Source organism: Mangifera indica, chromosome 5, assembly GCF_011075055.1.
Source record: "Mangifera indica cultivar Alphonso chromosome 5, CATAS_Mindica_2.1, whole genome shotgun sequence".
Taxonomy (NCBI): Eukaryota; Viridiplantae; Streptophyta; class Magnoliopsida; order Sapindales; family Anacardiaceae; genus Mangifera; species Mangifera indica.
Window position 1 is genome coordinate 10,866,782 of NC_058141.1, and position 15,713 is coordinate 10,882,494.

General features: G+C 34.0%; 1 protein-coding gene across 2 annotated transcripts; it reads right to left on the bottom strand.

Annotated features, from left to right (window-relative positions):
- Nucleotides 1-72: 72 nt before the first annotated feature.
- Nucleotides 73-13,919, bottom strand: LOC123216929. 2 transcript variants are annotated; one of them, XM_044637595.1, is made up of 25 exons: nt 13,715-13,919; nt 12,641-13,263; nt 12,419-12,543; nt 12,192-12,286; nt 11,844-12,068; nt 11,382-11,472; nt 10,592-10,643; nt 9,048-9,113; nt 8,333-8,490; nt 7,654-7,724; nt 7,318-7,512; nt 7,128-7,166; nt 5,870-5,977; nt 5,698-5,787; nt 5,493-5,568; nt 5,064-5,160; nt 4,908-4,977; nt 4,637-4,813; nt 4,414-4,536; nt 2,235-2,318; nt 1,148-1,332; nt 867-1,005; nt 732-791; nt 555-626; nt 73-449 (listed from the first exon to the last, which is right to left on the bottom strand). In XM_044637595.1, the coding sequence occupies exons 2-25, from the start codon at nt 13,231-13,233 to the stop codon at nt 342-344; spliced, it is 3,099 nt and encodes a 1,032-aa protein (XP_044493530.1). In that variant the 5' UTR covers nt 13,234-13,263; nt 13,715-13,919; the 3' UTR covers nt 73-341. The 2 variants fall into 2 exon arrangements, with proteins under 2 accessions (XP_044493530.1, XP_044493531.1); XM_044637596.1 differs by lacking the exon at nt 9,048-9,113.
- Nucleotides 13,920-15,713: the final 1,794 nt, after the last annotated feature.

The window sequence follows — 15,713 nt, forward strand, 5'->3', positions numbered from 1 at the left end:
TGATCTTTATTCTTCAAAGAAAGAAACAAAAAAATTTCTTTTATGCAGTTGAGACATATAGAAGACCGCTGATGATAAAATTTTCAAAATTTATGAAATGCTAGTAATATTAATGTACATGGCATAACTTATGCCTGTGAAAAAAAAAAAAATCATTCTAAAATACCTAAAGATTACATGAAAATTATGCTATTGCGATCAACAACTCCTTCCTTCTCATCTGTTCAAAAATGATGAAAATCCGAGCTTTCTTTCTGCTGAATGTTATATTGATGCTGAACTCGGAATTTTTTTAAAATTCTGAACAAATAAATTAATAAACCAACAATGTTACAATAGCTTTAGAAACCGAAAGGTGATTTTCTCCGGCTTCCACCTTCTCCATACTGTTCATTCCACTTCCGCAACTCATTCATGCTTGCGGCATCATACGCGACAGACGGACCAACCTGCAGCATTTTATATTAACACATGAATATGACAATCATAGCAGATCCAAGCTAGAAGCATATAAATTCCATGGTAAAGTAGACAGATAAATTAGCGAAATTGACCTTGGCTTTCGACTGAATAAAGTCCTCCAATGTAAGAGGCCTCAATTCCGGAGATACATAATTTTTGCCCATCTGTACAAAGAGGTAACTCAGTTTAGAGACAAAAACAAATATGAGGGAAATGCAGACTCCTGCAATTTAGGTGAAAATATTAGAATACAACTGCTAGATGCTCACCTTCTTTTCTTCCTCTAAAAGTTCTTGAACAGGTCGATATGCTGCAGCAATACAGAGGTTCTGCCAGCCAAAAGGACAAGACAGTATGAGATATAAAATACTCTCTCAAATTGACAGTATAATTTAGACTACTACCTTCAAATCACTGCCAGAATATCCCTCGGTTACACAGGCAAGTTCCTGAAATTGGAAATTAGGTTCCAACTTCTCTTGTGCAAGAAAAATGTTCAAAATCTTCAAACGATTTTTGGCATCTGGTAGGTCCACATATATCCTATATGGCAACCAAAGAACTCCATAAGCACCACGATTAATTCTATATCAGTAGACAAAGTTATGTGCGAACCCTAGCGGAAAACTGGTTACATAGTGCCACAGGATTGCTCAAGCAAGAAAAGCATGTCAGAATATCATACCTTCTAGGCAAGCGGCGAATGACTGCATCATCAAGATCAAATGGACGATTTGTGGCACCAAGGATGAGGATTTTTTGGCTTTCTTTGGACCTCAAACCATCCCATGCTGACATGAACTCATTTCTCATTCTTCTAGTTGCTTCATGCTCAAAAGCACCACCACGAGCACCAAGCAAACTGTCGACCTATAAAATACAGAGTCCGAACAATATTATTGGCAGTTTTCCAAGAAAAATAAAGCAGAAGAATAACAAATTCAGCAGCAATGGGCCATTGTGACAATTATGCATCAATAAAAGAAAGAAATACTCTATTATAATTTAGAATAACACCAAGACACTAATCAAAGAACAAATACATTTCTCAAAGATCATTCATTGCCCGAGCATCTTCACAAGATAAATCTTCCAATGTCGATAAGGCAAAGAGGAAGCACATGCATTTCACTTTACCCTTATTTCCTTTCATCGTTTCTACCAGCATCTGTTTTACCATTTTATTATAGCACAAATTTCCTTATTTACATTAACATACCACAATAGTGAAAACATGAGACAAATGTCAAAAACTTTGTTAGACTTCTGGATCAGGCCAGAAATTTGTGTAAAAGCCCTGTTACTAAGCATTATAGAGATGCAAAACATAAATTTCATTTTTCTGGATCTAATCACCAGGTAGAGTCCATGTCAAGTATAAAACTAACTATTGACTAGACTAACATTGAAGTCAATGAAGGGCAAAGGCAGATTTGTATATAGGTCCGAGCAATTGATGCTTCAGACTCTTGGAACTCAATGATCGTAGTTCATTTCAACTTTCTTATTCTTTTCCAGATAAATCTGTTTTTTATAATTTGATTTTTGTTACCCCTTCCCAACTTTGGCATGTGTAAAAGAAAAAAATTATTAAAATAAAGAAAACCCACCAGCAATTAGCAAAGTACAAAATGTTACATCATTCAACGATCATGTTTACTATTCCATATACAAAATCTTTTTGTTCTCAATACAGTTAAAAATCAGGTTTATAAAGATAGATAATGATACACCAGATTATTTATGCCATATTTTTCACAAGAGAATCTTACCTCATCAACAAATATTATCACAGGTGCCAGCTTGCTGGCAAAAGAAAAGAGAGCCTTGGTAAGCTTTTCGGCATCACCGAACCACTGTATCACAAAGAAATAGAGACATTGTTGATCTTCTGTTCACAACAGAAATATAGCAAAACTTCGATGACATAACACATTTTAAAAGTAATGACCACACTGAAAAACCATATGAAAATTATTAGCATCAATAACATGGTTTCTTTGTTTAACATGCATAATAATAAACTAAAATCATAATAGCCTGATGAGCTTTCCTTTAACTAAGTAGCCAACATTTACAATTCAAATCACACTTTATCAAGACACAGACAACAGGATATGTTAAAAAACACATTCTTTTTTTTCAAAAGTAAAGGTAGAAAAAGAATTTTTTCACCTGATCCCTTTTTATTCCTTATATATAAATAGCAGCTCTCAGTTATGATGTCCCGATATTGATTTTGTCAGGATCATGTTTGACTACCATTGGAATGAAATGATATTTTGCAAATTAGGGATGTGCAGAAGAATCAGATGAAATCGAAACCATCAGTTACTTGGTGTTTCAATTCCAGTTCCTACCTGAAACCGACCTCAATGGGGTTGGATCTGAATCCAAAAGTGGTGGAACCAGTACTGTGCGGGTAGGTTCCAGTTCCACATATTAAGTAATCAGCACTAACCCAAAACTGGATCTAAAACCAAAGATTGGGTACCCAACCTGATACCTTTTAAAATTAAAAAAAAAAAAAAACACATTGTAACAAAACGAGGCGCATCAAGACCACAGACATCTCATGACTCATCATTGAACGTCACCTAATTTTTGGACTGATCCTAAGAAGGTTATCAAGAGAGTATAAAAAGCTAGATATTATGAAATTTCAGATAATACAGTCAAATCATGAGGCAGTCAACTGCAGTTCCAACAATACTAATTGACAGCGAGAATCTAATCATGGCAAATATTGATGACTCTCGAGCAATTTTATGTAAAAATGGTAAAACAAAACACATAACAGTGGATCATGAGAGAAAGAACTTGTTGAGAGCAGAGGAGGATTTGTCTCTACAAGTTCAGGCAAACAATGCACACTGTCACAGCCAATTTACAACATAATGATATAAGTTGGTTTCTGATGAACTAACAAGGGTGGGTAATGAAATTAGGGAGTGTTCCATGTGTGGATAGGCAACTGGCAATGACAAGAGCTTTCAAAGACAGGAAGTTGAAGGATCACATTAATTCAGAGCCAGATGTAAGGATTTAGATGAAAGACATGGATACTGAGTTCATAATTTTGGCCAGTGAAGGATATATTTTGGTTATAATGTCATTAACAATTTGATTCATTACACAGGCTACAAATAATTGGGCAACAGAAGATGAAGATGCTGTCAAGTTTGATTATGCAAGTGATTTCGCACAAAGAAGATTGGATTGCTTCAGGGAGTTGGATGATGCTTAAGAAAAATCGAAGAACTGAATTGAAGATGCTTTGTCAAGAAGTTAATTGCAATTACTGAGTACCTAGAACCGGAACTGGACCCAATCAGTTAAATTCCCGATAGGAAATTATTTATGCAAGTTCAAATTTTGGTTCCTAAATCTTAGGAACCAACTAATTCTAATTCCAATTCCTACTTTTTTAACAGGATACCCAAACTTGCTCACCCCTTATAATACAAAGGTACAAATTTGAACTGAGCTGGAGCTCTACTTTGGCAACTTAGTTCAAGTTTGACTAATTTGACTCTGACAATATTATTCACCCTGCCGATGATATTGTTCATCTCTCTAACAACATTATTCACCTTGTTAACAACATTATTCATCTTGTTGGAAATCCTCCAATAACATCGTGCACCAACTCGATAAGCTTGAGCTAGACATTATAGATTTGAATTGAGTTCGAACCAGCCCTAAGCTCAACTCAGTTCAAATCCACCCCTAAGCATGGTTTTGACATAATTAATATTTAGGACATCCTATCCAAAGGACTATCATATATATACATACACACACACACAAAATTGCCAGGAATTGATGCTACCTTTCTACCTCAATTATTCAAGATCAAAATCTTTGAATTAATAAATTAAAAAAAATTCAGTTGCCAGAGTTTTGAATCCTGAAAATTCAAAATCTTAATAATGGGATACTGAAACAAACCTTTGAAGTAAGAGATGAGCCAGTTATGCTGATAAAGTTTGCTCCAGCCTCTGTTGCAAGTGCCTTGGCAACAAGGGTTTTACCAGTTCCAGGAGGTCCAAAAAGTAATATTCCTTTGCATGGCTGAAAAATAATTTCACATGATTACACCATGAAATATAATAGGGCAGATTTCCATCTACTTTCACCAACAAAATGCTTTACATGGGCATGTGTACAGTACCCTCAACAAATTTCCACGGATAAAGAGCTCAGGTCTTCTCATTGGAAGAATGACAAGTTCATTCAGGGCCTTCTTCACATCTTCAAGGGCACCTACATCATCAAATTTTACACCAATTTCACTGGGAGGAACCACGGCTGAGACAAAATGAGTCTCATACTCATCCTTTGCAAGGTTCTGTGAAAAGTTTCAACTGTTAGTGCTGGAGGACAAATACATTAAAGGTCTTTTCATTTGCATAGTGTAAAGAAAAAAATTTAAATACACATGCCTTCAAGCTCTGGGCAGGCTTTCGACTTGCAGATTCTTGCTCCCTCAACCTCAAAATCGCAATCTCAAGGCTTCACATTAAAAGAACAGCAGTAACTTATAAGCTGATAAATCTTGACCAATTATATATGAACCAGCAAGAAACATAAAATAATACCTTTCACGCGGCAGGTACAGTCGCTCCCCTTTTATGGAAGGAAGCTCACAAGAAGACAAGTAATGATTTTTGGCCCACCCAACAACTTTCTCAGCTTCTGCATACACCATTGAGAAGATGAAATGATATTGTGTAATTACATAATGGATGCACCATCATTAATTACTTGAAACCCTGCAACTATTTAAATTTGCCAAGGTTCCTAAACAGAATGATTAAAAAAGGAATCAATAAACATAACTTAAGCCTCTAATTACCCATGAAAATCATATTGGATGCTAGATAATGTTAGAGCTTAGATATCATTATTAAACTCTTACTAACAACTTGAGCATCTTGGTAAAGTGTTAACTTAATATAGCATAAGCTACTCTATAATTATCAACTGAAATTGACCAGGAAAAAAAAAGCAGCTTCCATGTTTCTTACTCTGCTTTGTTAGTATCACACTGTCAGTGTTTACATGCAATAGATCAATGCATGACAGATCATGTTCCTCAAGCACCTGCAAAAAAAAAATTACTTCAGCAGCAGTTTCAGAAATCAAAGAAGTTCAACAGTTCAATAAGCACCATTATCAGAACTAATTGATTTTACGCCACATATATTATTGATTAAATATAATGTCCCTTACCTTATGTAATTCATTTAAATTACTCCGATATATTACAATTCTTCTGTCCTCTTCAACCTGTTTATTAAATGTTCTCAGGAGATCTTCCTCCTGCAAAAACATTGAATAACATATTCTTGCAAAATCCTCATGTTTCAAAAACATTTAAGAAAAAATCAGAACAGGCATTTACCTTGGGTGGATAAATACACAAAACATTGGTGAAGAGCTTATAAAGTTCACTATCATCAGATCTCTTTGTTGCTTTAAGTCCCTCAGTAAGGTGCCTCAGGGGGAGAGGCTGAAAAGATATAAGTAATTCAAATTCAAAACGCAAACAATAGCATTAATAGTGAGAAGCCTGCTCAGTAAATTCCACCAATAAAGAAGAGAACTGGCTCAGTGACATAAAAGCTAAACCTAATGATAGAAATTGCAGCCCACTACTAGTATTTCCACTAAATGCTTGAATAGAGCTAACTAAATGAAAGAGCAAGCCTTAAATGCTATCAAAGCTAAAGCATTTGCTCGCACAGTCACTTGAGCTAAAGCCTGAACTAGTAACAGGCTAATGAAATTTGATATCAGGCTCCATATGTTCTAAATCAATCAAACAATCAGTGAGCTGAGTTCTAGACGAGACACCTCATTTATTATCTACATTTGATGTGCCCCAACAGATAATGATATACATCACAACAAAACAAGCAGCAATTGGAACTACAAAATACTCTATTGGCTTTCCATCTTTAGCTAAGAAGCATTCTACTCATTCACCTTTTACGACTTGGCAGACCAATCAGTAAATCTACAGATAATAAAGTAAATGAACTGAAAGGACTTGAATGATTCACTTTCAATAGTACTCTTCTAACAGATACCAAATACATGTCTGCCAAAAGGTATGAAAACAAACTCTGATTCAGGATGAAAACAAGCCTCTTAAGGTCAAGAATACATACCACAGACACCAAAAACTTCCGATATTATCCTCATTAGTTATAAGAGTACATATACTGTTGTCTATCAGTGATGTAGATTCTTTCACTAACTAACGGTTCGATATGTTGGGACATCATTCTGTGTTATATCAAGACATTTGCAACACATATTGCTCTTAATCTATCATCAGCAACTTAAAAATAATTTCAAACATAATCATATAGTAGAACATATCTTAACAGATCAAAACAGCTAAACCCATTTTATCAAAAATTCTCTGATAAAAACCATGGTAGGGTTTTTTTTTTCCAGATAAGAAAAGCATAACAAGCTTGAATGCACATTCCTTACAACATTCAGCATCAGATTGCATGTGCTATTACTAACTCCTCAAAAACTAAACACATAGAATTGAAGTGTCAAAGAATAATATATTTGAGGAGAAATGTTTGAGTTAAATACATAGAATTTTAAAAGAGAGAGAGAAAGAAACTTAATGGAAGCATTACCAGCTTACCAAGCCGACCAAAATTTGGGAGTATCATTGTCTGTTGAACACCATACAAGAAAACAGAAAATGTTATATAGAGATCAATAGATAAATTTAAGTCAATGCGTAAAGAGGTTGAGTCAACAAATTCAACTTAATCATTTATGTTAGCAAGCATTAACAAGTTGTTTTAGACTCATGAAGCTTACAAATTTCTCTTTCTCCTTGGACCCAGTTTCAACTTTGTTCTGCCCACAAATCAAAACTAAGGGGCCTGATAATTGGTTGAACATCTCCTGCACCTTATGGGCAAACTCCTTACGAATAGACCTGGGGGCTGCTCTGGACAACCACTGAGATGAATCTGGGAAATAGACAATAAGAGGTTGCCTGGAGTTCAAAACCTGTAAACAAGGCAAAAACAAACATTAAATCTACACAGGTTGCAACATCAGAGTGAGATGAGAACAGCAGGCCACAAAAGAAGCTGCAGTTTCACACACTATATAAGGTTTCATACAAGACAAAATGTATGATCGGGATACCTCACATAAAGCCTCCACTGCAATATAGCAATCCTCTGCCTCGGTATCCAGGTCCTGCTCAATGTTCTTCACTGTACAGAAGTAAAACTTTTCACATTTCTAACATCTAAATGAACAAAAATCATATCTAACAATCAAGCATACATTAGATTTTTAAAAACTCAAAGGCACATGTACAACAAGAAAATAATTTTCTACTGCTAGAAGTTTTTCTTCCTCAATAAGAAGAAAGTGCTGGAAACAAAAGAAAAATAATAAAAATAATAAAACTTGTCACTCTGCTTTGTCCACATCCAATATAGTATTGCACTGACCAATGCAAAATCATGTATGTATCTAATTAGCTTTAAAGATACGTAAATATAGATCCATGTCAGGTAGGTTAGTAAATCTAGTCAGGATCAAATCCCAACACTCTCAAGCAAAGAAAATTTTTAGTGGGAGAAAAGGAAACCTCCGCTGTATAGCTCATAAGTCCAATAAGTCTATTGTAAACCAACTTAAAAAGAGAAAAGAAGATGGAATACTACAATAAAACATTTGTCTCGTCAACTATAAACAGGAAAAAAAGGTAAATATATTAAGCAATAAAAATCTCAAACATCAAAAGATGAAAAAATTGCAATATGAAATCCACATTGAACTGATAACTTTATCATCGCTAATTAGAGAATATTACCATCTATCCAATAAATCAGTGGCTTTGTAGACTGCTCTGCCACTTTGTCATCCTTCTCTCCTTCACTCACTTTACTGTCACCAACAATATCCAAAATAACTGCAACTCGGTCTCCATTCACTTCATATACCTCCCCACGTTGCCCACTGGTTAAAGGCCTGCAAATATGGAAACCTTGATCAAAAACTGCAAGAACATATTGGAATGAACTTAAATCTGAGGATAAAAGCATTTGAAGCAACCAATTACTTCACGCTGTTAAAGATTCTTGTCACTTAAATAAAGATTATACGCAGAAGTTAAGTACACATTTTAGATAGTTGAGGATTAAATACAAAGACTATAAATGCTCAATAGCACTTAAAAATCCATTTTTGGGATTACAGGCATCAACAATTTACACATAAAATCAAACATACTCAATAAAGAACTAGAAGAAAGAAAAGACAACCATTGCCTGTTATTGCCAAGAAATGCATCAAAGGGAGAAGATGATAAACATGGACCACTAAAGGCAAATGATAGCTAATATCTAATACTCCGTTGTATTTAATTCTATCAATGAACCAAGCCCATGATTCTAAATCTTCCTCAAGTATTCCTGTGTGTTTACTTCTGAGCCAATACTATGTTCATCTATGCTATTAGACCAAAAAATTGAACGTTTTACAATGGGAAATTATCTTCTCCATAATGGGATGACTTACCAACCCACCTGCCAGGAATATTGCTGTAAGCCTTTTTCGGACCATCAGACGTCAGTATCTTCCCCAAAATGACCCTGTGATGCATTATATAAGTCAATATCAAGTGACTGGCAAGTCAAAGTTCATGGCTGGATGAGTTTATTCTAAATTTTGTTTTTTAAATAAAACGAAAAGAAGGCCCTCATAGCGACAAGCTTATCAGTCTACAATTTTGCTGTTATCAGTCTACAATGTCTAAGATCCAACTAATGGGAGGCAACTAATCTCAAGTTTTCAAACATCTTACTCCCACAGTTGATATTTTCTGTTTCCTATGAAAAAAATAATAATAATGATATACTCCCTGGGAAAGGGGGGGGGTGGGGGTAAGGAAGCCCTAACCATGCAAACTAAATTAAACTTAATGGATAAAAACATAGTGCAACCCTGAACTAATATAATACAAAATCCCAAAAAAAACAAAGCAGAAACATGAAAAAAAAATCACAAATGGAAATAACTATGTAATGCAACAGAATAAAAATTGTATTGACAGGAATAAAACCAATATGCAATTTAAAGGCTTAAACACTTGTGGTCCTCAAAGGAAAAAACAGCTGCACACAAGTCTACAATGGGTGAAGATATCAAAAAGCAAAATCTTTTCACGATTCAAATAATTAGAGAATATATGAACTGATTCTAATTGCATGGCCAAAGGACAAATCCATCCATAAAAACCATAAACAAACAAAATAAATATAAGTTAGATGTCAGTAAATGAAAAAAGTTCTTAATCAGAACTCCATCAATGATGGTGAACACTATTTGATAGTCACATCTCAAATAAAAGCGAAATTACATTCTGAAGAAAAACCTCATGTTCTATAAAAGTTTTTGAGGACCTCATAAAGTTCAAAACATTATATATAGAAAGAAAAAAGAAAATTTTTTTTTCTAAGCAGGATACACTACTAAAGAAGACAAAGAACAACATCCCATAAACTTTTCAACTTAATTCCCTTGCAGTACGATTATCCATAACTAACTTTAGGACACAAACACTAAAAGATTATAATCAGAAAGGAAAGTCATAAGGATGCAGCATTGTGATTCTCTAGATAAATAATAGTTGAAATTTGTTGACAAACAGTATCAGAGGAAGATTGACTTTGAAGAGTGTTTGTAATGGTTTTCCAAGGTAATTGACTTGAGTGTTACTTTATTATTAGTCAGGGTATCCACAGTAATTTCCTGCTCTTTTTCCAGTAATCAGAGGAAAGCAGGTTCCATATTTCCACAGCAGCTCCACCTTGGGTCTATCAATTGTAATAAATCAAGAACATGCATAATATTCAATTTCGACAAGTATCACTTAACATATACAGAGAACCACATATTTGTGCATCATCCAAAAGATATCAGTAATTCATTCAAATCAATTCATTTGGATTGCCTGACCAATGACCTTTCTGTCTGACAGGATGGAGAATTCAAGTGGTTTTCATACAGAGGTCACAGTAAAAGTTCTGCCAAAAATATGTCTTAAAAACACAAGAATACAATTTTGTACCTGTTGTCAGCTTCAATGCGTATAGAAGGCCCAGTATATTTCACTCGATCCCCTAAAGGACACGATAAAACCAAAATTAATTAATTAGGCATTGAATAAAAAAAGAAAAGTCTACAATAAAAGATAAATTGATTAAAATACAATGAATACAAAAGGGTATTCATGTAAAAGTTCAAAACTTAACCGCCCATGTTTAACCAACAGCCAAACATTATCTCAGTCCAACTGTATTTTCCAACAAATAACCAAGCAATTGGCCTTCCATAGGCACTGCAAATACAATTTCACTTTCATAATTAATCCATCGCCAGACCAGCCTCATCTTTTGAAAGTTTTGTCCTCAGTTCACTTGTTCAATAGAAAGTGAACAAAAAAACTGAGTTTGGTTTGATGCTCAATTTTGATTCAGAAAATGGGAGCAAACAGTCAAATAACCTATATAAACCTCATCAGCCAGTCAGCAACACAGATCTGTTTTTTCCTGGCCAAAACATTTTGTCAACTATGCCTAAAAACCACTCACTGACCCTTTACAATCGACCACAACAAGGTCTCTCTCCATTCCTCTCTCCCTCCTCTTTTTTACCCTCATTTAAATGCAAGATCTGTTTTTCGAGTCATCAGTGCTTGATGTGTACACATAAGCTTGTGCATGCAGAAGAGAAGATATAAGAAACAAACTAAATTTTTTTGGCCAGCCAACTGCAAATTTTTGGTGGTCTTTCTAGGCGATGAAAACATTAAAAAAAAAATCCTTCGAAAACTAATAAACTAATTTGGCTAAGGTCACCTTTCTTTAGTGGCCGTTTGGATCTATCAGAAGGCTCACCACCCTCAGACTTTGATGACTCAGAAGAACTCTCAACTTCTCCAGCGAATGTCTGTCACAGAAGTAAGTTCAGAATCAAAGCATACATCATAATTCATAATTTAATTCAGTTCCTATACAACAAGATTTTACAAGCCCATAAAATGGTTAATTTCGACGATCTCCTCTGGGAATTACTAAAATATAGGGAAACCCTACTGGTTTCAAAATTCATCAACAACCTGTCCAAAAATACTAGAAATCATCAAAAAACTGCTGAAATTTTTGTTAAAAAAGTCGAGTTCCCTAAATTTTGTTAAGAATCTTCCCTTGCTGTCATCTCCTGTGTTCTGTTCAAACCTCGGAGAAGCATCCCTACAACTGCCATACCATTTACCAGAGACAGAACTCTATTAAATCAATTTAATCTGGCAAAAATTATACCTTCTCAAAATCTTCGAGGTTGTAAGGAATAAGCTTCTTAAGGGCTTTCTCAGCAGTAGCTTCCACATCAACATCATTATCACTACAATCTGATTTTGCCTCATTATTGCCTGTCCAGTCATCTTCATTACTTGCATTATTCTCATCCTCAACCTCTGACTCTGAAGTACAATCCTCAGAGGATTCCACATTATCTTCATCTGATGAGTAACCATCACCAAAATCCTGTACAAATGAACAGAAAATAATGACCAAATTAAACCAAGAACATATTAAGTAGAAATATATTTTCTTCAATTGGAAAGAGATAGATATTAGTTTAACCTATCCAAAATATTCAAATCTTACATAAGGAGCAAGAACACTGCTGTCAAGCACCAAGAGTGGAACTTGTAAATCTCGTGCAACTGCTCTAACTAATCTCTCCCGGTAAAGTTCAGTGCCTACAGGTGGCAAAATTTCAAACTCGACCAACTCAAAACAATTTTTTAGATTTGTTGAACAATGTGATTTGATATGAAATGATAAATACAAAGAAGAACATCAATTTTAAGTTAAATTGGCCAGTAACAAACCTGGAACACTTCGAAGCAATATTCTCCCACTTGAAGATGATAGGCAAGCACCAAAAGAGGCAGCAAATTTCTTATGTTTCAAATGTGAAGTAACACATTCCACCAAAAGATTTTTGGTGTGCTCACTATAAAAGAATATAATGAACAAACATTTAACTACAACCAACAAGAAATACTAAAGACAAAAGGCAGAGATGAAAAATAATAGTGGCTGGTAATTACTGAATATAGTAAGGAAATGTCTCCCAGGAAATGTTTATTTTCTCCCATGAAACAACCCTCCGCAAGAACTCATTTTTAAACCTTTCACGTTTAGTTATAAATGGTGATTCTTTCTTTTTACTCTCAATGGTGAGCTTTTCATTATGTAGCCATTCCTTTTGTTCTTGTTCCCCAAGTCGAGCATGTGCATCACAGTGCTTCATTTCTTCCCTAACTTTTTCAGGCCATGTCTTTCCCTTCTCTCCCTTATCCAAGTTAGCACCATCAGTTACAGGTTTACGATTATTCTCACTTGCATTCCTTCCATCACCTTCGGAACTGTAGGCACGCAGCCAAGTACTTCTCAAACCTATACTACACCTCACACAAAAACCATTATGACAGCTTCCAGGAGCAACAGCTAAAGACAAAAACAAATCTGAAAAATATCTTCTTATCGAATGGCTCTGCAAAGAGTGGTTTCTCGATGCAGCAATATGGCTCAAAGATCGAGAACAAGCATGATCCAAGCAGTTTGGCCTAAATAAATATTTGGAAGACTGAAGTAGGGAACCCCATCTTTGATTCCTACAATTTATTCTCCTTGCATACATGGCAATTTTTATTCCACACTCTCAAGTACACTGCAAAGTTTAAATAGACAGTAAAGAATATATCACATTGCAATGTCTCTTTCAATTCACTAATAACAATAATAACAAAACATAAAAGTTGAAACCGTACTTAAAGATTGCATCTAACTCAATTTGTTTTGACATAATGTTCCACAACAAAAAATAAAAACAACAAGAGACAAAGTGATTAATTCTTTTGAAAAATATAATGCAAACTATCTACAGCAGTAAAGCGATAAGAACACAACATAGAACAAACAAAAATTACATATAAGCAAGGTAGATGTTCTGAAATTGAAGTAATTTATTTGAAAGTAAACAACTTCAGGTAGTTCTATATTGTTCTTGAGATACTAACAAATTCGAGAGTACTTAAAAACCACGAAAATGAGAACAAAAATCCATTCACTAAAAGAACAAAAAACTTCAATCCTTTGAATGAAAAAAGAAAGAAAATTACCGACGCGCAGCTGTAAAATTAGGCGAGTGAAGCAGAGGTTCGGAGCATATTGCGGACAGAGGTAAATTTGAAGAGGAGAGCGAGGAAAGCGCGGAGAAAATAGAGAAGAGAGGTTGAAAGAGGGAAGAAAAAGATGGGGCAATAGCAGAGTTGGAGATTAGGAGAAGGAAGACAGGCTTTGTGCTTTGCAACTGCTAGAATTATGTTCCAGACAACAAGTGTAGGTTTGTTGTATCATGTTCAACTTACTGGATTGTTCAAAATGGATCGGCCCATTTGTTTTTCTTGATGGGCCCTTTTTTGGCCCATGATTTCTAGAGGCCCAAACTTTATTCTTTTTTTAATATACATATAATTGTCTTTTGGAATAGGTAATTTAACAAGAAATTTAATATACATAAATAATTCATATTTTTCGTAGTTTCCTTTCCCTCCCTCTCATTCATTTTTCCCAGAGATCATATTCCTTTAAGACTTCAAGAAATGGTAGTTCCTTCGTCGCATGTCCACTATATTACTTTCTTTCAAAGAGGAGTTGGACTCCAGACTTTTCTCTTTCGCATGGATATATAGATTTTGTGTAATGTTGATTTTTACTTACCTTAAAAAAAAACCACAAAAAAATATGTTCATTAATTGCCTCGTAATTCAAACAACTTATGGTTTTTGCGGACCAATGAAAATAGCCCTTCAATCAATTGATAAAAACAAACTCTCAAAAATCTCATACAACAAAAAACTTGTAAACACTCAATATATAATGGTTAAATCAAAATAAAGGGAGAATTAATTATGATCGTTTAAGTCAACCTACAACACATATTTGCCATCACATGAAGCAAACATGACACGTCCAATCAAAATTTGTAAAGAAGTGAAACAACATGACTAATGCACTATACGAAACACAGTTCATTTATTACATCCGCTAAATAGTCCTTATAACAAACATCGTGTAAATCTCCACATGACATCTATCCCAGTAAAAAGCCAACAAAGTTTGAAGTTATGCCTACATTTCAAAAATTAGAGAGCAATTGTCAAAACAACAACTTGCACCTCTACTTGCAAATAGACATCTTTAGCTTAAAGAAAAACAACTATCATCCTCGTATAATGAAAAACATTAACTTACTTTCTTATAAAGTTTTAATAATTATCTTATCTATAATATACAATCGATTAGAAAGTTATTATTTTAAATTTAAATTTTAAAAAATAAATTGTAAAAAAAATGAAAAAGAGAAAAAAACAAAAAGACATGAAAGTCAAATATTTGATGTTTAGGATTAAAGGATAATAATCCTAAATTTAGCGAGGAAGTTCTAATAAAAATCCAATAACTCTTTTTAAGATTTTTTGCCTAAAATAAAGTATTTTTCAAGTCTTTTTATTTTATTTTATATACATACTCTATCATAACATTCTTTCAAAATTATCAATATTATAATTATAAACATAAACTCTTGAGTAATAAGACAAATCACATTAAAAATATTAAGGCTCCTACTTACCCACACAAAGGCGTCAAGAACCCATTGATGAATATGAGAACACGATGATGAATGTACGTGAAAAAATTCAGTCCAAGTAAACCCTCACAAATCACATTCCAGTCTATCAACTTTTGGGCTATTACCTTTTGCTTTTAAAAGTTTGATTCTTACACTTAAGTTCAGTAATGGGTTAAACAAATTCCATAATAAAGATCAAAGTTATTATATTTAGATATGGTCCATTCTATATGGAATAATCCACAACTTCTCAATCTTGACAAGCAACTTCTTGTTGTTTGTCACTTATAGATTCTTTATCATATTAATAGTAAATAAATTTATGATTAATTTTTAATTAACTAACCCTTTTTCATAAATCATGAGTAATCTTCAGTAATACATTATGGTTACATTACACCAATTAATAGTTAATCGGTAAAAAACTGACATTTACATATCAATGGTATATTTACCATATAATCAAATCATTTGTCTATCAAAAT

Bases quoted from the DNA above. Each gene is read 5' to 3' on its own strand.
- LOC123216929 (XM_044637595.1), bottom strand. From the start codon at position 13,233: ATGTATGCAAGGAGAATAAATTGTAGGAATCAAAGATGGGGTTCCCTA. The intron at 12,544-12,640 runs GTAATTACCAGC...ATTCTTTTATAG, and splicing joins ACATTTCCTTACTATATTCA to TGAGCACACCAAAAATCTTT. The intron at 1,333-2,234 runs GTAAGATTCTCT...TGTATTTTATAG, and splicing joins TGATAATATTTGTTGATGAG to GTCGACAGTTTGCTTGGTGC.